Source organism: Oncorhynchus keta, unplaced genomic scaffold, assembly GCF_023373465.1.
Source record: "Oncorhynchus keta strain PuntledgeMale-10-30-2019 unplaced genomic scaffold, Oket_V2 Un_scaffold_8424_pilon_pilon, whole genome shotgun sequence".
In the NCBI taxonomy this organism is placed as follows: domain Eukaryota; kingdom Metazoa; phylum Chordata; class Actinopteri; order Salmoniformes; family Salmonidae; genus Oncorhynchus; species Oncorhynchus keta.
Window position 1 is genome coordinate 35,745 of NW_026291005.1, and position 22,334 is coordinate 58,078.

General features: G+C 42.5%; 1 protein-coding gene and 2 long non-coding RNA genes across 4 annotated transcripts in view; 1 reads left to right on the forward strand and 2 right to left on the reverse strand.

The window, feature by feature from the left end:
* Window positions 1-2,423: 2,423 nt before the first annotated feature.
* Window positions 2,424-3,439, reverse strand: LOC127929578 (uncharacterized). The gene is made up of 3 exons (XR_008135255.1): window positions 3,364-3,439; window positions 2,863-3,009; window positions 2,424-2,544 (listed from the first exon to the last, which is right to left on the reverse strand). It is a non-coding gene; the product is annotated as an uncharacterized LOC127929578 (long non-coding RNA).
* A 4,689-nt stretch (window positions 3,440-8,128) lies between these two features.
* On the reverse strand, window positions 8,129-8,865 carry LOC127929581 (uncharacterized). The gene is made up of 3 exons (XR_008135257.1): window positions 8,716-8,865; window positions 8,298-8,563; window positions 8,129-8,259 (listed from the first exon to the last, which is right to left on the reverse strand). It is a non-coding gene; the product is annotated as an uncharacterized LOC127929581 (long non-coding RNA).
* Window positions 8,866-9,195: 330 nt separating this feature from the next.
* Window positions 9,196-22,334, forward strand: part of fktn (fukutin) — a 32,333-nt gene continuing 19,194 nt past the window's right edge. The window contains exons 1-6 of one of the 2 annotated variants that reach the window (XM_052517539.1): window positions 9,196-9,383; window positions 9,590-9,646; window positions 12,970-13,170; window positions 13,672-13,949; window positions 14,330-14,462; window positions 16,371-16,500. In XM_052517539.1, coding sequence (XP_052373499.1) covers window positions 9,282-9,383; window positions 9,590-9,646; window positions 12,970-13,170; window positions 13,672-13,949; window positions 14,330-14,462; window positions 16,371-16,500 — 901 coding nt within the window. In that variant the 5' untranslated portion in view covers window positions 9,196-9,281. The remainder of the gene's footprint in view (window positions 9,384-9,589; window positions 9,647-12,969; window positions 13,171-13,671; window positions 13,950-14,329; window positions 14,463-16,370; window positions 16,501-22,334) is intronic. The other variant, XM_052517540.1, reaches the window with a different exon arrangement.

The following is a 22,334-nucleotide window of genomic DNA, read 5'->3' on the forward strand; positions in this document are numbered from 1 at the left end:
CTGTCTGTCTGTCTGTCTGTCTGTCTTCTGTCTGTCTGTCTGTCTGTCTGTCTGTCTGTCTGTCTGTCGTGTTCTTATCTCTGTCTGTCTGTCTGTCTGTCTGTCTGTCTGTCTGTCTGTCTGTCTGTCTTATGTCTGTCTGTCTGTCTGTCGTGTTCTTATCTCTGTCTGTCTGTCTGTCTGTCTGTCTGTCTGTCTGTCTGTCTGTCTGTCTGTTCTTCTGTCTGTCTGTCTGTCTGTCTGTCGTGTTCTTATGTCTGTCTGTCTGTCTGTCTGTCTGTCTGTCTGTCTGTCTGTCTGTCTGTCTGTCTGTTCTGTATCTCTGTCTGTCTGAAATAATTCCATAAACATCTGTCTGTCTGTCTGTCTGTCTGTCTGTCTGTCTGTGTCTGTGTCATGTAACAACATTCTGAATTTGTTTTGTCTGTTCTCATTGGTCTGAATGCTGTCTCTGTCTCTGTCTCTTACCTCTGATTATTGTCAGATTCTCATTCATGTCTGTCTGTCTGTCTGTCTGTATAATGGTCTGTCTTTTCAATGTCTGTTATTTCTGTCTGTCTATTTTCCATGCTGCTGTTCTGTCTGGGTCTGTCTGACATCGTCTGTCTGTCTTCTGGGTCTGTCTGTCTGTCTGTCTGTCTGTCATAAATATGTTGTCTGTCTGTCTGTCTGTGTCTGTCTGTCTGTCTGTCTGTCTGTCTGTCTGTCAAATGTCTGTCTGTCCGTCTGTCTGTGTGTCAAAGTGCTGTCTGTCTGTCTGTCTGTCTGTCTGTCTGCAAGTCTGTCTGTCTGTCTGTCTGTCTGTCTGTCTGTCTGTCTGTCTGTCTGTCTGTCTGTCTGTCTGTCTGTCTGTCTGTCTGTCTGTCTGTCTGTCTGTCTGTCTGTCTGTCTGTCTGTCTGTCTGTCTGTCTGTCTGTCTGTCTGTCTGTCTGTCTGTCTGTCTGTCTGTCTGTCTGTCTGTCTGTCTGTCTGTCTGTCTGTCTGTCTGTCTGTCTGTCTGTCTGTCTGTCTGTCTGTCTGTCTGTCTGTCTGTTTGTTGTCTGTCTGTCTGTCTGTCTGTCTGTCTGTCTGTCTGTCTGTCTGTCTGTCTGTCTGTCTGTCTGTCTGTCTGTCTGTCTGTCTGTCTGTCTGTCTGTCTGTCTGTCTGTCTGTCTCTAAATGTCTGTCTCAGATGTCTAATGCTGTCTGTCTGTCTGTCTGTCTGTCTGTCTGTCTGTCTGTCTGTCTGTCTGTCTGTCTGTCTGTCTGTCTGTCTGTCTGTCTATTCGTCTGTAGTCTGTCTATTCTAGTGTCTGTCTGTCTGTCTATTGTCTGTGGTGTCTGTCTGTCTGTGTTCGTCTGTCTGTCTATTCTGTCTGATCTGTCTGTCTAATGTCTGTCTGTCTGTCTCTGTCTAATCTGTCTGTGGGATACTGTCACCTGGTGTCTGGACAATGCTATTCTAGTGTTATCTATCATAAAACTCCAGAGCAGACTAATGCTATTCTAAGAAATCATATTCTCATCATAAGTAACAATGCTATTCTTGTGTTTTTCATCTTTTGAAATAATGCTATTCACTAGTGACATAATTTAGTTCTCATTGGTCTGAATGCTGAAGATGTCACATTTACCTTGATTATTGAGCCAGATTGATTCATTCATAAAGAAAATAACCTATCATCTATTTCATGTATAATGGTCCAACTCTTTTCAATGTTTGGTTATTTCATGCTATTCTCAGATTTTCCCATGCTGCTGTTCTGTGTTGGGCCCAGGGGGGAGAACTAACTATCCTGTTGTCTTCAAGATGGGACAAACTTTTTTGAGTTACTATCATCACTTCACATAAATATTTGTTTGATATTTGAGTGTGACATCAATCAATCAATCAATCAATCAATCAATCAATCAAATGTATTTAGTGAAGCCTATCATCTGATATCTCCAAAGTGCTGTACAGAAACCCAGCCTAATTCCCCAAACAGCAAGCAATGCAGGTGACTCTTTAGATATTCTCCTCTTTGTTAAACACCAAATAAACTGTTTTCACCCTAGCAAATGTTTTATCTTTATACCCTAGATTATAAATAATTTAAATCTAGTGTGAGGCAGGTTGATTAAGAAAAAAAAAAGAAGAAGACAGTGGGTTAACTGCCTTGTTCAGGGGCAGAACAACATTTTGAAATGCAGTGAGCTATCATTCTAAATGTATTCCTCAGATGGTAGGCTAATGCTATTCTAGTGTGACCTGTTACCACATCAGCTCTATTCTCAACAGATGGTAAAGACTAATTCTATTCTAGTGTTACCTATCATCTAACTCTTTGGTAGACTAATGCTATTCTAGTGAAACCTGGGATCATCTATTCTCCACAGATGGTAGACTAATGCTATTCTAGTGTTATCTATCATCTATTAGTCACGACAGATGGTAGGCTAATGCTATTCTAGTGTTATCTATCATCTATTCTCCACAGATGGTAGGCTAATGCTATTCTAGTGTGACCTGTTACCTATCATCTATTCTCCACAGATGGTAGACTAATGCTATTCTAGTGTTATCTATCATCTATTCTCCACAGATGGTAGGCTAATGCTATTCTAGTGTTACCTATCATCTATTCTCCAGCAGATGGTAGACTAATGCTATTTTAGTGTTATAATCATCTATTCTCCACAGATGGTAGGCTAATTTTATTCTAGTGTGACCTGTTACCTATCATCTATTCTCCACAGATGGTCAAGATAATGCTAGCTTCTAGTTTTAAAGCAATGAATCATCTATTCTCCAAAGATGGTAGACTAATGCTATTCTAGTTTACCTATCATCTATTCTCCACAGATGGTAGGCTAATGCTATTCTAGTGTGACCTGCATCACCTATCATCTATTCTCCACAGATGGTAGACTAATGCTATTCTAGTGTTATCTATCATCTATTCTCCACAGATGGTAGGCTAATGCTATTCTAGTGTTACCTATCATCTATTCTCCACAGATGGTAGACTAATGCTATTCTAGTGTTACCTATCATCTATTCTCCACAGATGGTAGGCTAATGCTATTCTAGTGTTATCTATCATCTATTCTCCACAGATGGTAGGCTAATGCTATTCTAGTGTTATCTATCATCTATTCTCCACAGATTTGTGCTAATGCTATTCTAGTGTGACCTGTAACCTATCATCTATTCTCCACAGATGGTAGACTAATGCTATTATAGTGTTATCTATCATCTATTCTACAGATGGTAGGCTAATGCTATTCTATGTTTACCTATCATCTATTCTCCACAGATGGTAGACTAATGCTATTCTAGTGTTATATATCATCTATTCTCCACAGATGGTAGGCTAATGCTATTCTAGTGTGACCTGTTACCTATCATCTATTCTCCACAGATGGTAGACTAATGCTATTCTAGTGTTACCTATCATCTATTCTCCATAAGCAATTTATTTTTAACTGATAACAATCTATCCAAATTTATTTTTGTAAGGGTATAAGCGATTTATTTTTTAACTGATAACAATCTATCCAAACTGTGCAGTGGCCATTTTAATGAATGGACAGAGATCTGTTACAAAACACCAGAAAATGTAATGATATTGAGAGATTTTTAAGCACAGCCTTTGATACTGTGTAAACCGACAAGGTAGGGAGTAGGGGTGTCCCCAACTAAAACAAATCTTGGTCGACCGAGTGTCGTCTCTTTTTCCGACCTTTTACATTTTAAAACGTGTATTTTTATATATATAAAAACACCGTGTGTAAAACAATATATATATATATATATATTATATAACTATATGCACTGAGCTTGTCTGATACTTTAAGCACACTGTTTGATTAAATAATTCAGACACAAATGACTCGAGGAAGCCTGACGGCAATTGATTTGGGCCTGGCTCTGACTTGCCGTTCTGTGTCAAACAAAGACCGCTAGTGCCTGTAACCCGGGCAGATCTCTCTCCCCCCAACCATACGATAAACACTGTTTATGTGCTGAAGCTGCAACATAATTACACAACTGTAGGTCCTGGATGGCAGGAAGTTTGGCCCCAGTGATGTATTGGGCCGCTACACTACACTACACTATGCTCTGTAGCGCCTTATGGTCGGAGCCCGAGCGGTGACGCAACCGGTCAGGATGCTCTCGACGGTGTAGCTGTAGAACTTTTTGAGGATCTGGGGACCCACGACAAATCTTTTCAGTCTCCTGAGGGAGGAAAGGTGCTGTCGTGCCGTCTTCACAACTGTCTTGGACCATGATAGTTTGTTGGTGATGTGGACACTTGAAACTCTCGACCCGCTCCACTGCAGCCCCGTCGATGTTATTGGGGGCCTCTTCGGCCCTCCTTTTTCCTGTAGGCCACGATCATCTCTTTTTGTCTTGCTCACATTGAGGGAGAGCTCCCTGGTTTTCCAAAAATTCTGTTTGAAGGATGCCGGATTTCCTGATTATTCTATCTTAATTCCGGGACCGTCACATCCTCAACTGAGATTTTGGGAAAACCAGGGAATTTAATTAATAAATTCCAGTAATTTTGCAACCCTAGTTGCGCCATTGTTCTGACATAATTTAACCATATGAATCAGTCCACTGAGACGGGCGTGAATATGATGTGGTGTCTTATTACACCATGAAAACCTTTTATTGTATTTTTTTTTACTTGTTGTCAATTGTGCAACTCTTGTTCCTGAATGTATTTAGTTACATAGTTGTTCCTCAAACTTGAGCTCCAGATATGCAATTTCCTGCGAAGTGCCTCGTTTCACACGCCCTCATCTGATTGGTCGAGTTGGCGGCTTCTGACTTTGTGGCTGTGATAACTAGTGACGACCAGAAGACGGTCATGACTGGAAGGAAACCAGCATTTATCTAATTAACATCAAACGCTAACCTTTACCTAAAATATCCTAACCTGCTATTCGAGTTATCCTAACCTGCTGGGTAAATTCTCCTAATTTGCTACGAAAAATCTGATTCTGAAGTTAATTAGACAAAAGCTGTTTCCGTCGAGCCAAGACCCCACCAGACAGCTCAGCCCAGACGGCCTGCCGAGAGCTTCAAAGCGACTGCCTGACTGATTGACAAATAACATTGCATCATAAATACCAACTCAACATTATTTTGTAGATCAGTCAGTCACAATTGACCCATGATACATTGCGGTTTTAACGCTCTGGCCAATAAAATGCTTACACCAGCTGACATGGATTTCAGAGTTTAGCTCAATTATTGTGTGGCTGTTTATTGTAATGTGGGACATATGAGTCAGTCACCTTGCTGTTTTCCTTCACACTGTCATAGAATGTCATAAAACAGACATAAGAGGTTAGTAATAAATATATTTGGTCATACTCTCTGAGAATACAGCGTGTACTCCAGCCCAGCAGGAGGCGATGTGACTAGATGTTTCCTGATGCTGAACAACATCACTTTCTCGGAAGAAGTCAGTAGTTTGTTTTAGGTTTTATTTTTTCGGACGTTTGAAGCCACACAGAGACTAAACTGGCTTTGGTAAGTTAACATGTAATTCAGTAATGTTACATATTGGACCATCATTATCCAGTTAGCTGGCTTTTTCAACCTCGGTTTATCAGGATATAACCTTGTTTGCTGGGCCCACCGCACCGGTAGCATCGTACCGTTATTGATGTCCGACTCCTGTAATATCTTCTCTCGGTTACAGTAAATGTAGCTACTTCAAAGTGACATGTGTCAACATGAAAAGCAGTGCTATATTTCTTTTCTGAAGAGTAATGTTAGATATTTTATTTTACCTTTATTTAACCAGGTAGGCTAGTTGAGAACAAGTTCTCATTTGCAACTGATAAAGCAAAGCAGTTCGACACGAACAACACAGAGTTACACATGGAATAAACAAACATACAGTCAATAACACAGTAGATAAAAAGTATATATACAGTGAGTGCAAATAAGGCAATAAATAGGCCACAGTGGCGAAGTAATTACAATATGGCAATTAAACACTGGAATGGTAGATGTGCAAGTAGAGATACTGTGGTGCAAAAGGAGCAAAATAAATAAATACAGTATGGGGATGAGGTAGATAGATGGGCTGTATATGTAACAATCTATGTATAGACTTTACGTCCGTCCCCTCGCACCGACCTGGGCGCGAACCAGGGACGCTCTGCACACGTCAACAGTCACCGTCGAAGCATCGTTTACCCATCGCTCCACAAAACTCGTGGACCTTGCAGAGCAAAGGGAACTACTACTTCAAGGTCTCGGAGCGAGTGACGTCACCGATTAAAACGCCACTAGCGCGCACCACCGCTAACTAGCTAGCCATTTCACATCGGCTACATATACAGATGGGCTATGAACAGGTGCAGTGAGCTGCTGCTCTGACAGCTGGTTCTTAAAGCCAGTGAGGGAGATGGGAATCTCCAGCTTCAGTGATTTCTGCAGTTCGTTCCAGTCAGTGGCAGCAGAGAACTGGAAGGAAAGGCGACCAAAGGAGAAATTGGCTTTGGGGGTGACCAGTGAGATATACCTGCTTGAGCGTGTGCTACGAGTGGATGCTGCTATGGTGACCAGTGAGCTGAGATAGGGCGGGGCTTTACCTTGCAGAGTCTTGTAGATAACCTGGCCAAGCCAGTGAGTTTGGCCAGTGGGTTTGGCGACGAGTATGAAGCGAGGGCCAGCCAACGAGAGCATGCAGGTCGCAGTGGTGGGTAGTATTTGGGGATTTGGTGACAAAACGGATTGCACTGTGATAGACTACATCCAGTTTGCTGAGTAGAGTGTTGGAGGCTATTTTATAGATGACATCGCCAATGTCAAGGATCGGTAGGATGGTCAGTTTTACGAGGGTATGTTTGGCAGCATGAGTGAAGCATGCTTTGTTGCAAGTGTTAGTTTTATTCGCGTTTAAGAGCAGTTGGAGGCCACGGAAGGAGAGTTGTATGGCATTGAATTTCGTCTGGAGGTTAGTTAACACAGTGTTTAAAGAGGGGCCAGATGTATACAGAATGGTGTCGTCTGTGTAGAGGTGGATCAGAGAATCACCAGCAGCAAGAGCAACATCATTGATGTATACAGAGAAGAGAGTCTGCCCAAAATTGAACCCTGTGGCTCCTCCATAGAGACTGCCAGAGGTCCGGACAACAGGCCCTCTGATTTGACACACTGAGCTCTATCAGAGAAGTAGTTGGTGAACCAGGCGAGACAATCATTTGAGAAACCAAGGCTGTTGAGTCTGCCTATAAGAATGTGGTGATTGACAGAGTCGAAAGCCTTGGCCAGGTCGATGAATATGGCTGTACAGTAATGTCTCTTATCGATGGCGGTTATGATATCGTTAAGGACCTTGAGCGAGGCTGAGGTGTGTTGACTTGGCTTTCGAAGACCTTAGATAGGCAGGGCAGGATGGATATAGGTCTGTAACAGTTTGGGTCTAGAGTGTCATCCCCCTTTGAAGAGGGGGATGACCGCGGCAGCTTTCCAATCTTTGTGAATCTCAGATGAAAGAGAGGTTGAACAGGCTACTAATAGGGGTTGCAACAATTTCGGCAGATAATTTTAGAAAGAGAGGGTCCAGGTTGTCTAGCCCGGCTGATTTGTATGGATCCAGATTATGCAGCTCTTTCAGAACATCTGCTATCTGGATTTGGGTGAGGGAGAAATGGTAGGGATCTTTGGCGGGTTGCTGTGGGGGGTGCAAGACTGTTGACCAGGGTAGGGTTAGCCAGGTGGAAAGCATGGCCAGCCGTAGAGAAATGCTTATTGAAATTCTCAATTATCGTGGATTTATCGGTGGTGGCAGTGTTTCCTAGCATCAGTGCAGTGGGCCACTGGGAGGAGGTGCTCTTATTCTCCATGGACTTTAGTGTCCCAGAACTTTTTTGAGTTTGTGCTGCAGGATGCAAATTTCTGTTTTAAAAAGCTAGCCTTTGCTTTCCTAACTGCCTGTGTATATTGGTTCCCAACTTCTCTCTCAGTATCCCTGCCATCTGAGGAACATGGTTAGAGGGCCACCTCAACACTACTACCGTTCTACCACAGTAGAGGGCCACCTCAACACTACTACCGTTCTACCACAGTAGAGGGCCACCTCAACACTACTACCGCTCTACCACAGTAGAGGGCCACCTCAACACTACTACCGTTCTACCACAGTAGAGGGCCACCTCAACACTACTACCGCTCTACCACAGTAGAGGGCCACCTCAACACTACTACCGTTCTACCACAGTAGAGGGCCACCTCAACACTACTACCGTTCTACCACAGTAGAGGGCCACCTCAACACTACTACCGCTCTACCACAGTAGAGGGCCACCTCAACACTACTACCGTTCTACCACAGTAGAGGGCCACCTCAACACTACTACCGTTCTACCACAGTAGAGGGCCACCTCAACACTACTACCGTTCTACCACAGTAGAGGGCCACCTCAACACTACTACCGTTCTACCACAGTAGAGGGCCACCTCAACACTACTACCGTTCTACCACAGTAGAGGGCCACCTCAACACTACTACCGTTCTACCACAGTAGAGGGCCACCTCAACACTACTACCGTTCTACCACAGTAGAGGGCCACCTCAACACTACTACCGTTCGACCACAGTAGAGGGCCACCTCAACACTACTACCGCTCTACCACAGTAGAGGGCCACCTCAACACTACTACCGTTCTACCACAGTAGAGGGCCACCTCAACACTACTACCGCTCTACCACAGTAGAGGGCCACCTCAACACTACTACCGTTCTACCACAGTAGAGGGCCACCTCAACACTACTACCGTTCTACCACAGTAGAGGGCCACCTCAACACTACTACCGTTCTACCACAGTAGAGGGCCACCTCAACACTACTACCGTTCTACCACAGTAGAGGGCCACCTCAACACTACTACCGTTCTACCACAGTAGAGGGCCACCTCAACACTACTACCGTTCTACCACAGTAGAGGGCCACCTCAACACTACTACCGTTCTACCACAGTAGAGGGCCACCTCAACACTACTACCGTTCTACCACAGTAGAGGGCCACCTCAACACTACTACCGTTCTACCACAGTAGAGGGCCACCTCAACACTACTACCGTTCTACCACAGTAGAGGGCCACCTCAACACTACTACCGTTCTACCACAGTAGAGGGCCACCTCAACACTACTACCGTTCTACCACAGTAGAGGGCCACCTCAACACTACTACCACTCTACCACAGTAGAGGGCCACCTCAACACTACTACCGCTCTACCACTGATGACATCTTTGGCTCTGCTGTGCCAGAGCAACTAAGGAGGACTGATGCTTCGCTTTAACAAAACAGCGGTTCTGGCCCTCCTCATCGCTACCAGCTCTGTTTTCCTCCTCTTCCAGCTCTATCACTACAGACAGCATGTCTCTCAGGTGAGTTGAACTTGACAACCATTTAATTTGCTGTAAAATCTATGCATGGATATTGACCCACATGGCTGGCCTATTTTGTTTTGTTTTCCATACATACTGGAAGGTGTGTGTGTGTGTGTGTGTGTGTGTGTGTGTGTGTGTGTGTGTGTGTGTGTGTGTGTGTGTGTGTGTGTGTCACAATGTTTTAACTTTTGATTTTGTTCTAGAATGGACCACATATGTTTGGAAGGACAGTTCACCTGTCAGGAAAGGACACTCAGTGGGTAAGCTCTTTCTAGGCTAGACCTTCTAGTCCATGACCGTTTTCCCCACAGATAAGCAACACAGTTGAAGTCGGAAGTTTACACACACCTTAGCCAAATACATTTAAACCCAGTTTTTCCACAATTCCTGACATTTAATCCTAGTAAGAAATTCCCTGTTTTAGGTCAGTTAGGATCACCACTTTATTTTAAGAATGTGAAATGTCAGAATAATAGTTGAGAGAATTATTTATTTCAGCTTTTATTTATTTCATCACATTCCCAGTGGGTCAGAAGTTTACATACACTCAAGGGTCAAATGTTTTTGGTATCCTTCCACAAGCTTCCCACAATAAGTTGGGTGAATTTTGACCCATTCCTCCTGACAGAGCTGGTGTAACTGAGTCAGGTTTGTAGGCCTCTTTGCTCACACACGCTTTTTCAGTTCTGCCCACACATTTTCTATAGGATTGAGGTCAGGGCTTTGTGATGGCCACTCCAATACCTTGACTTTGTTGTCCTTAAGCCATTTTGCCACAACTTTGGAAGTATTCTTGGGGTCATTGTCCATTTGAAAGACCCATTTGCGACCAAGCTTTAACTTCCTGACTGATGCCTTGAGATGTTGCTTCAATATATCCACATAATTTTCCTCCCTCATGAAGCCATCTATTTTGGGAAGTGCACCAGTTCCTCCTGCAGCAAAGCACCCCCAACATGATGCTGCCACCCCTGTGCTTCACAGTTGGGATGGTGTTCTTCAGCTTGCAAGCCTCCCCCTTTTTCCTCCAAACATAACGATGGTCATTATGGCCAAACAGTTCTATTTTTGTTTCATCAGACCAGAGGACATTTCTCCAAAAAGTACTATATTTGTCCCCATGTGCAGTTGCAAACCGTAGTCTGGCTTTTTTATGGCGGTTTTGGAGCGGTGGCTTCTCCCTTGCTGAGCGGCCTTTCAGATTATGTCGATACAGGACTCGTTTTACTGTGGATATAGATACTTTTGTGCCTGTTTCCTCCAGCATCTTTACAAGGTCCTTTGCTGTTGTTCTGGGATTAAGTTGCACCTTTCTCACCCAAGCATGCTCATCTATCGGAGACAGAACGCCTCTCCTTCCTGAGTGGTATGACGGCTGCGTGGTCCCGTGGTGTTTATACTTGCGTACTATTGTTTGTACAGATGAACGTGGTACCTTCAGGCGTTTGGAAATTGCTCCCAAGGATGAACCAAACTTGTGGAAGTCTACCATTTTTATCCGAGGTCTTGGCTGATTTCTTTTGATTTCCCCATGATGTCAGGCAAAGAAGCACTGAGTTTGAAGGTAGACCTTGAAATACGTCCACAGGTACACCTCCAATTGACTCACATGATGTCAATTAGCCTATCAGAAGCTTCTAAAACCATGACATCATTTTCTGGAATTTTCCAAGCTGTTAAAAGGCGCAGTCAACTTAGTGTATGTAAACTTCTGACCCACTGGAATTGTGATACAGTGAATTATAAGTGAACTAATCTGTCTGTAAACAATTGTTGGAAAAATGACTTTTGTCATGCACAAAGTAGATGTTCTAACCGACTTGCCAAAAACTATAGTTTGTTAACAAGGAATTTGTGGAATGGTTGAAAAATGAGTTTTAATGACTCCAACCTAAGTGTATGTAAACTAGTTTTAATGACTCCAACCTAAGTGTATGTAAACTAGTTTTAATGACTCCAAGTGTATGTAAACTAGTTTTAATGACTCCAACCTAAGTGTATGTAAACTAGTTTTAATGACTCCAACCTAAGTGTATGTAAACTAGTTTTAATGACTCCAACCTAAGTGTATGTAAACTAGTTTTAATGACTCCAATCTAAGTGTATGTAAACTAGTTTTAATGACTCCAACCTAAGTGTATGTAAACTAGTTTTAATGACTCCAACCTAAGTGTATGTAAACTAGTTTTAATGACTCCAACCTAAGTGTATGTAAACTAGTTTTAATGACTCCAACCTAAGTGTATGTAAACTAGTTTTAATGACTCCAATCTAAGTGTATGTAAACTAGTTTTAATGACTCCAACCTAAGTGTATGTAAACTAGTTTTAATGACTCCAACCTAAGTGTATGTAAACTAGTTTTAATGACTCCAACCTAAGTGTATGTAAACTAGTTTTAATGACTCTAAGTGTATGTAAACTAGTTTTAATGACTCTAAGTGTATGTAAACTAGTTTTAATGACTCTAAGTGTATGTAAACTAGTTTTAATGACTCTAAGTGTATGTAAACTAGTTTTAATGACTCTAAGTGTATGTAAACTAGTTTTAATGACTCTAAGTGTATGTAAACTAGTTTTAATGACTAAGTGTATGTAAACTAGTTTTAATGACTCTAAGTGTATGTAAACTAGTTTTAATGACTCTAAGTGTATGTAAACTAGTTTTAATGACTAAGTGTATGTAAACTAGTTTTAATGACTCCAACCTAAGTGTATGTAAACTAGTTTTAATGACTCCAACCTAAGTGTATGTAAACTAGTTTTAATGACTCCAACCTAAGTGTATGTAAACTAGTTTTAATGACTCCACTCTAAGTGTATGTAAACTAGTTTTAATGACTCCACTCTAAGTGTATGTAAACTAGTTTTAATGACTCCAACCTAAGTGTATGTAAACTCGTTTTAATGACTCCACTCTAAGTGTATGTAAACTAGTTTTAATGACTCCAACCTAAGTGTGTTTAAACTTCCCACTTCAATGTATTATCAAATGAAATTGTATTGGTCACGTACAAAGGGTTAGCAGATGTTATTGTGAGTGTAGCATGTAGCGAAACGCTTGTATACAGACTTTCCGTATGTTGGGTTAAAATGATGAATAGTCTATTTGAGTAAGCTGTTAATTTCCGGTCCTCTGAGCCATAGGTTCAAATGGGTGTGTTGTTGTTGCTGTTGTTGTTGTTTGTTGTTGCTGTTGTTGTTGTTTGTTGTTGCTGTTGCTGTTGTTGTTGTTGTTGTTTGCTGTTGCTGTTGTTGCTGTTGTTGTTGTTGCTGCTGTTGTTGTTGTTGTTTGCTGTTGTTGTTGTTTGCTGTTGTTGTTGTTGTTGTTGTTGTTGTTGTTTGCTGTTGCTGTTGTTGCTGTTGTTGTTGTTGCTGTTGTTGCTGTTGTTGTTGTTGTTGTTGTTGTTTGCTGTTGTTGTTGTTTGCTGTTGTTGTTGTTGTTTGCTGTTGTTGTTGTTGTTTGCTGTTGTTGTTGTTGTTGTTTTGTTGTTGTTGTTTGCTGTTGTTGTTGTTGTTGTTTGTTGTTGTTTGCTGTTGTTGTTGTTGTTGTTGTTGAATCGGAGCCCTGTCGACGAACACAGCAGGTGGTGAAGAAGTTCATGGGTCTGGTCCATAAGTACAACATGCCAGTGTTCCTGGTGGACACGGCCTCCCTCGGCCTCCTGTCTCAGGACTCTATGCTGCTGAGAGACAGCCTGGTTAAAGAACCCCACTGTGCTTTCCTCTGCACTAACAGAGACGTCCTCACCTTCGCTCTGCTCAACAACCTTTGGAAATACGACGTAAGGAATTAAGTGACACTCTGCTATAGATAACAAGAGCTAGATGTAGAGCTAGATGTAGAGCTAGATGTAGAGCTAGATGCTAAATATAGAGAGCTAAATATAGAGATGTAGAGCTAGATGTAGAGTGAGATGTAGAGCTAGATGTAGATATATAGATTCGTAGAGCTAGAATAAGAGCCGTAGAGCTAGATGTAGAGATATAGACCTAGATGTAGAGATATAGAGCTAGATGTAGAACTGTTTGTCTAATAACGTGCTCATTTGTTTTCATTACAGAGCTATGTTTTCATTATACTTGATAACGTCATTGTAGTGATGTGTTTGACTTCTCTGACTTGTCCACTAGTTATTTGAGCAGAAGCCTGGGTTGTATTCATTAGTACACACCGTAGCTAGATGTTTTTCAACGGAAAATGAACTATTGGACAAGTTTCTGTCCTTTTTTCTTCCATTTGGTGCCTAATGAACACGACCCTGGTATCTGTCTGTTGCGATCAGGCTGGTTTGGTGGCAGCAGCTGAAGAGAAGGGCTTTGAACTGTTGGAGGTGCGAGGGAAAGACCCTCGATTGGTCAGCATGGACGACCTATCAGGAAACGAGATACCCCTCCACTTCCTGTTCCGTCTCCAAGGTTACGTGGTCCATGTGGTGGTCCTGTACGAGCGCAGCGGGAACTACCTGTGGCATGGCGTCCTGCGACTCAAACCAAACATGGACAGGAAGTTCGCCCCCTTCAGAAGGCTGGACTATGGCCGTGACGCTGGAGCCTATGACAGGTAGGTAGACACCAGGAGTGTGTCTTCACTTAGTAGCACACCGTAGTAAAACCTTTTGAAACAGTACTTTTTACAACGGAAACAATGGTGTCTTATTGGATAAGTAAAAGTTAAGTCCCGTCCCGTTTTGTCTCGTTTGGTTTCTAGTGAATTATACATCCCTTCTTTCCTCTGTACCTGCTTCTTATGTAAAACCTCCCATTCCGTAGAATAGTCTAGAAACCACATCGGAAAACAGTCAAACCTGCTCATGACAAGTCGTACAATACGTTATAAATGCATCAGACTGCGTTCTACCTGCAGACGCTGAGTATTTGTCAGTAACCACAGAAGGCTGTAGATTGCAAGAAAACCAAGCTTGGTTGTCTCTCTCCCGTCAGGCCAGAGCTGGTACTGACCACGGTGGACGGGCTGGATGTCCGGCTCCCCAGGAACATCTCTGGATTCCTGACTGAATATTCCCAGGCTCGTTTTCTGGAGTGTAGATACAGGGATGCACGCTCCTTCTTCCAGGTCTGTGGTTTCATGTCTCACTATTTCGTAGCGTGCCTCACTGTTTTACAACATTTTGTTACAGCCTTATTATAAAATTGATTAAATTGATTCTCCCCCTCATCAATCTATGCACAATACCCCATGATGACATCACAATACCCCATAATGACATCACAATACCCATAATGATGTCACAATACCCATAATGACATCACAATACCCATAATGACATCACAATACCCCATAATGACATCACAATACCCATAATGACAAAGCAAAAACTTTTTAAATTTTTTTAAAGAATGTGTGCTAATTTCTATCACATTTCCGTAACTATTCAGACTCTTTACTCAGTACTTTGTTGAAGTACCTTTGGCAGTGATTACAGCCTCCAGTCTTCTTGGGTATGACACTACAAGCTTGGCACATATGTATTTGGGGAGTTTCTCCCATTCTTCTCTACAGATCCTCTCAAGGTCTGTCAGGTTGGATGGGGAGCATCGCTGCACAGCTATTTTCAGGTCTCTCCAGAGATGTTCGATCAGGTTCAAGTCCAGGCTCTGGCTGTGCCACTCAAGGACATTCAGAGACTTGTTCCAAAGCCACTCCTGCGTTGTCTTGGTTGTGTGCTTAGGGTCGTTGTCCTGTTGGAAGGTGAACCTTCGCCCCTATCTGAGGTCTTGAGCGCTCTGGAGCAGGTTTTCATCAAGGATCTCTCTGTACTTTGCTCCGTACATCTTTCCCTTGATCCTGACTAGTCTCCCAGTCCCTGCTGCTGAAAAACATCCCCACAGCATGATGCTGCCACCACTATGCTTCACTGTAGGGATGGTGCCACCACCATGCTTCACCGTAGGGATGGTGCCAGGTTTCCTCCAGACGTGACACTTGGCATTCAGGACAAAGAGTTCAATCTTGGTTTCATCAGACCAGAGAATCTTGCTTATCATGATCTGAGAGTTCTTTAGGTGCCTTTTGACAAACTCCAAGCAGGCTATCATGTGCCTTTTACTGAGGAGTGGCTTCTGTCTGGTCACTCTACCATTAAGGCATGATTAGTGGGGTGCTGCAGAGATGGTTGTCCCTCTGAAAGGTTCTCCCATCTCCACAGAGGAACTCTGGAGCTCTGTCAGAGTGACCATTGGGTTCCGAGTCACCTCCCTGACCAGGACCCTTCTCCCCCGAATGCTCAGTTTGGCTGGACGGACAGCTCTAGGAAGAGTCTTGGTGGTTACCAACTTCAGTTCTTGGAGACCCTCAATGCTGCAGACATTTTTTGGTACCCTTACCCAGATCTGTACCTTGACTCAATCCTGTTTCGGAGCTCTACGGACAATTCCTTCGACCTCATGGCTTCGTTTTTGCTCTGACATGCACTGTCAACTGTGGGACCTTTATATAGACAGGTGTGTGTGTGCCTTTCCAAATCATGTCCAATCAATTTAATTTACCACAGGTGCACACCAATCAAGTTGTAGAAACTTCTCAAGGATGATCAATGGAAACAGGAAGCACCTGAGCTCAATTTTGAGTCTCATAGTAAAGGGTAGTTATGTAAATAAGTAATTTCTGTTTTTTACTTTTAATACATTAGCAAACATTTCTAAAAGCCTGTTTTTGCTGTGTGTGTGTGTGTGTGTGTGTGTGTGTGTGTGTGTGTGTGTGTGTGTGTGTGTGTGTGTAATAATATTGATTCCATTTTAGAATAAGGCTGTAACGTAATAAAATGTGGAGAAAGTCAAGGGGTCTGAATACTTTCTGAAAGCAGGACCCATAGGGCCCATAGGACCTTTGGACTTTGGTTTAGTCCACTAGCTGAGTGTTGTTCCCTGCTGTTGAATCAGCTGTATCCCAAGTTTGACATAAAGATTCCAGCCTTTGGTTTAGTCCACGACATCAAACCAGTGTTGTTCTCTGTTGGATCAGCTGTACCCTGATGACACGTCTCCTGAGGCAATGAACTTCAGGATGAAGGCGAAGGCTCTGCTCCACCTCGCTGCCAGGATCCTCACTGAGCTCCGAGTCCCCTTCTGGCTAAGTAGTGGTACCTGCCTGGGTAAGACTCTACATAACCCTAACTCTACATAACAACAACCCTACATAACCCAAACTCTACATAACCCTAACTCTACATAACCCTAACTCTACATAACCCTAACTCTACATAACCCTAACTCTACATAACCCTAACTCTACATAACCCTAACTCTACATAACCCTAACTCTACATAACCCTAACTCTACATAACCCTAACCCTACATAACCCTAACTCTACATAACCCTAACTCTACATAACCCTAACTCTACATAACCCTAACTCTACATAACCCTAACTCTACATAACCCTAACCCTACATAACCCTAACTCTACATAACCCTAACCCTACATAACAACAACCCTACATAACCCTAACTCTACATAACCCTAACTCTACATAACCCTAACTCTACATAACCCTAACTCTACATAACCCTAACCCTACATAACCCTAACTCTACATAACCCTAACTCTACATAACCCTAACTCTACATAACCCTAACTCTACATAACCCTAACTCTACATAACCCTAACTCTACATAACCCTAACTCTACATAACCCTAACTCTACATAACCCTAACCCTACATAACAACAACCCTACATAACCCTAACTCTACATAACCCTAACCCTACATAACCCTAACCCTAACTCTACATAACCCTAACTCTACATAACCCTAACTCTACATAACCCTAACTCTACATAACCCTAACCCTACATAACCCTAACTCTACATAACCCTAACTCTACATAACCCTACCTCTACATAACCCTAACTCTACATAACCCTAACTCTACATAACCCTAACTACGGTATCACTCCCTACAGTATCATTACCTGCAGCATCATTACCTACAGGTTAACATGGCCTTCGTCTCTACTCCCTATAGTATCACTCCCTACAGTATCACTCCCTACAGTATCACTCCCTACAGTATCACTCCCTATAACTCCCTATAGTATCACTCCCTATAGTATCAACCCTACCATAACAGTATCACTCTATAGTATCACTCTACATAACCCCCTATAGTATCATTCCCTATAGTATCTAACTCCCTATAGTATCACTCCCATAGTATAACTCCCTATAGTATCACTCCCTACAGTATCACTCCCTATAGTATCACTCCCTATAGTATCACTCCCTATAGTATCATTCCCTATAGTATCACTCCCTACAGTATCACTCCCTATAGTATCACTCCCTACAGGTTAACATGGCCTTCATCTCTACTCCCTATAGTATCACTCCCTATAGTATCACTCCCTACAGTATCACTCCCTACAGTATCACTCCCTATAGTATCACTCCCTATAGTATCACTCCCTACAGTATCACTCCCTACAGTATCACTCCCTATAGTATCACTCCCTATAGTATCACTCCCTACAGTATCACTCCCTATAGTATCACTCCCTACAGGTTAACATGGCCTTCATCTCTACTCCCTACAGTATCACTCCCTACAGTATCACTCCCTACAGTATCACTCCCTATAGTATCACTCCCTATAGTATCACTCCCTACAGGTTAACATGGCCTTCATCTCTACTCCCTATAGTATCACTCCCTATAGTATCACTCCCTATAGTATCACTCCCTACAGTATCACTCCCTACAGGTTAACATGGCCTTCATCTCTACTCCCTATAGTATCACTCCCTATAGTATCACTCCCTATAGTATCACTCCCTACAGTATCACTCCCTATAGTATCACTCCCTATAGTATCACTCCCTATAGTATCACTCCCTACAGTATCACTCCTATAGTAGTATCACTCCCTATAGTATCACTCCCTATAGTATCACTCCCTACAGGTTAACATGGCCTTCAGTCTCTACTCCCTACAGTATCACTCCCTATAGTATCCCTACAGTATCACTCCCTATAGTATCACTCCCTATAGTATCAGTATCACTCCCTATAGTATCACTCCCTACAGGTTAACATGGCCCTACAGTATCTACTCCCTATAGTATCACTCCCTGTAGTATCACTCCCTATAGTATCACTCCCTATAGTATCACTCCCTATAGTATCACTCCCTATAGTATCACTCCCTAGTATCACTCCCTATAGTATCACTCCCTACAGGTTAACATGGCCTTAGTTTCTACTCCCTACAGTATCACTCCCTATAGTATCACTCCCTATAGTATCACTCCCTATAGTATCACTCCTATATTATCACTCCCTATAGTATCACTCCCTATAGTATCACTCCCCTACAGTATCACTCCCTATAGTATCACTCCCTATAGTATCACTCCCTACAGGTTAACATGGCCTTAGTCTCTACTCCCTACAGTATCACTCCCTATAGTATCACTCCCTATAGTATCACTCCCCTAGTATATCCCACTCCTATAGTATCACTAGTAGTATCACTCCCTATAGTATCACTCCCTATAGTATCACTCCCTATAGTATCACTCCCTATAGTATCACTCCCTATAGTATCACTCATAGTATCACTCCCTATAGTATCACTCCCTATAGTATCACTCCCTACAGTATCACTCCCTATAGTATCACTCCCTATAGTATCACTCCCTATAGTATCACTCCCTATAGTATCACTCCCTATAGTATCACTCCCTATAGTATCACTCCCTACAGTATCACTCCCTATAGTATCACTCCCTACAGTATCACTCCCTATAGTATCACTCCCTATAGTATCACTCCCTATAGTATCACTCCCTACAGTATCACTCCCTATAGTATCACTCCCTATAGTATCACTCCCTATAGTATCACTCCCTATAGTATCACTCCCTACAGTATCACTCCCTATAGTATCACTCCCTACAGTATCATCCTATAGTATCACTCCCTATAGTATCACCCTATAGTATCACTCCCTATAGTATCACTCCCTATAGTATCACTCCCTACAGTATCACTCCCTATAGTATCACTCCCTATAGTATCTATAGTACTCCCTACAGGTAACATCCCTTATAGTATCTACTCCCTATAGTATCACTCCCTATAGTATCACTCCCTATAGTATCACTCCCTATAGTATCACTCCCTATAGTATCACTCCCTATAGTATCACTCCCTATAGTATCACTCCCTACAGTATCACTCCCTATAGTATCACTCCCTATAGTATCACTCCCTATAGTATCACTCCCTATAGTATCACTCCCTATAGTATCACTCCCTATAGTATCACTCCCTACAGTATCACTCCCTATAGTATCACTCCCTATAGTATCACTCCCTATAGTATCACTCCCTACAGTATCACTCCCTACAGTATCACTCCCTACAGTATCACTCCCTACAGTATCACTCCCTATAGTATCACTCCCTATAGTATCACTCCCTATAGTATCACTCCCTACAGGTTAACATGGCCTTCGTCTCTACTCCCTACAGTATCACTCCCTATAGTATCACTCCCTATAGTATCACTCCCTATAGTATCACTCCCTACAGTATCACTCCCTACAGTATCACTCCCTACAGTATCACTCCCTACAGTATCACTCCCTATAGTATCACTCCCTATAGTATCACTCCCTATAGTATCACTCCCTACAGGTTAACATGGCCTTCGTCTCTACTCCCTATAGTATCACTCCCTATAGTATCACTCCCTACAGTATCACTCCCTATAGTATCACTCCCTACAGTATCACTCCCTATAGTATCACTCCCTATAGTATCACTCCCTATAGTATCACTCCCTACAGGTTAACATGGCCTTCATCTCTACTCCCTATAGTATCACTCCCTATAGTATCACTCCCTATAGTATCACTCCCTATAGTATCACTCCCTACAGTATCACTCCCTACAGGTTAACATGGCCTTCGTCTCTACTCCCTATAGTATCACTCCCTATAGTATCACTCCCTACAGTATCACTCCCTACAGTATCACTCCCTACAGTATCACTCCCTATAGTATCACTCCCTACAGTATCACTCCCTATAGTATCACTCCCTATAGTATCACTCCCTACAGTATCACTCCCTATAGTATCACTCCCTACAGTATCACTCCCTACAGGTTAACATGGCCTTCATCTCTACTCCCTATAGTATCACTCCCTATAGTATCACTCCCTATAGTATCACTCCCTATAGTATCACTCCCTATAGTATCACTCCCTACAGTATCACTCCCTATAGTATCACTCCCTATAGTATCACTCCCTATAGTATCACTCCCTATAGTATCACTCCCTACAGTATCACTCCCTATAGTATCACTCCCTATAGTATCACTCCCTATAGTATCACTCCCTATAGTATCACTCCCTACAGGTTAACATGGCCTTCATCTCTACTCCCTATAGTATCACTCCCTATAGTATCACTCCCTATAGTATCACTCCCTATAGTATCACTCCCTATAGTATCACTCCCTATAGTATCACTCCCTATAGTATCACTCCCTATAGTATCACTCCCTATAGTATCACTCCCTATAGTATCACTCCCTATAGTATCACTCCCTATAGTATCACTCCCTACAGGTTAACATGGCCTTCATCTCTACTCCCTATAGTATCACTCCCTATAGTATCACTCCCTATAGTATCACTCCCTATAGTATCACTCCCTATAGTATCACTCCCTATAGTATCACTCCCTATAGTATCACTCCCTATAGTATCACTCCCTATAGTATCACTCCCTATAGTATCACTCCCTATAGTATCACTCCCTATAGTATCACTCCCTACAGTATCACTCCCTATAGTATCACTCCCTATAGTATCACTCCCTATAGTATCACTCCCTACAGTATCACTCCCTACAGTATCACTCCCTACAGTATCACTCCCTATAGTATCACTCCCTATAGTATCACTCCCTATAGTATCACTCCCTATAGTATCACTCCCTATAGTATCACTCCCTATAGTATCACTCCCTATAGTATCACTCCCTATAGTATCACTCCTATAGTATCACTCCCTATAGTATCACTCCCTATAGTATCACTCCCTACAGTATCACTCCCTATAGTATCACTCCCTATAGTATCACTCCCTATAGTATCCCTACAGTATCACTCCCTATAGTATCACTCCCTATAGTATCACTCCCTATAGTACATGGCCTTCATCTCTACTCCCTATAGTATCACTCCCTATAGTATCACTCCCTATAGTATCACTCCCTATAGTATCACTCCCCTACAGGTTAACATGGCCTTCATATCTACTCCCTATAGTATCACTCCCTATAGTATCACTCCCTATAGTATCACTCCCTATAGTATCACTCCCTACAGTATCACTCCCTACAGTATTCATGGCCTTCAGTATCACTCCCTCTAGTATCACTCCCTATAGTATCACTCCCTATAGTATCACTCCCTACAGTATCACTCCCTACAGTATCAGTATCACTCCCTACAGGTTAACATGGCCTTCAGTCTCACTCCCTATAGTATCACTCCCTACAGTATCACTCCCTATAGTATCACTCCTATAGTATCACTCCCTATAGTATATAGTATCACTCCCTATAGTATCACTCCCTATAGTATCACTCCCTATAGTATCACTCCCTATAGTATCACTCCCTATAGTATCACTCCCTATAGTATCTCTCCCTATAGTATCACTCCCTATAGTATCACTCCTATAGTATCACTCCCTATAGTATCACTCCCTATAGTATCCTCCTATAGTATCACTCCCTACAGTATCACTCCCTGTAGTATCACTCCCTATAGTATCACTCCCTATAGTATCACTCCCTATATTATCACTCCCTATAGTATCACTCCCTATAGTATCACTCCCTATAGTATCACTCCCTATGGTATCACTCCCTATGGTATCACTCCCTATAGTATCCCTCCCTA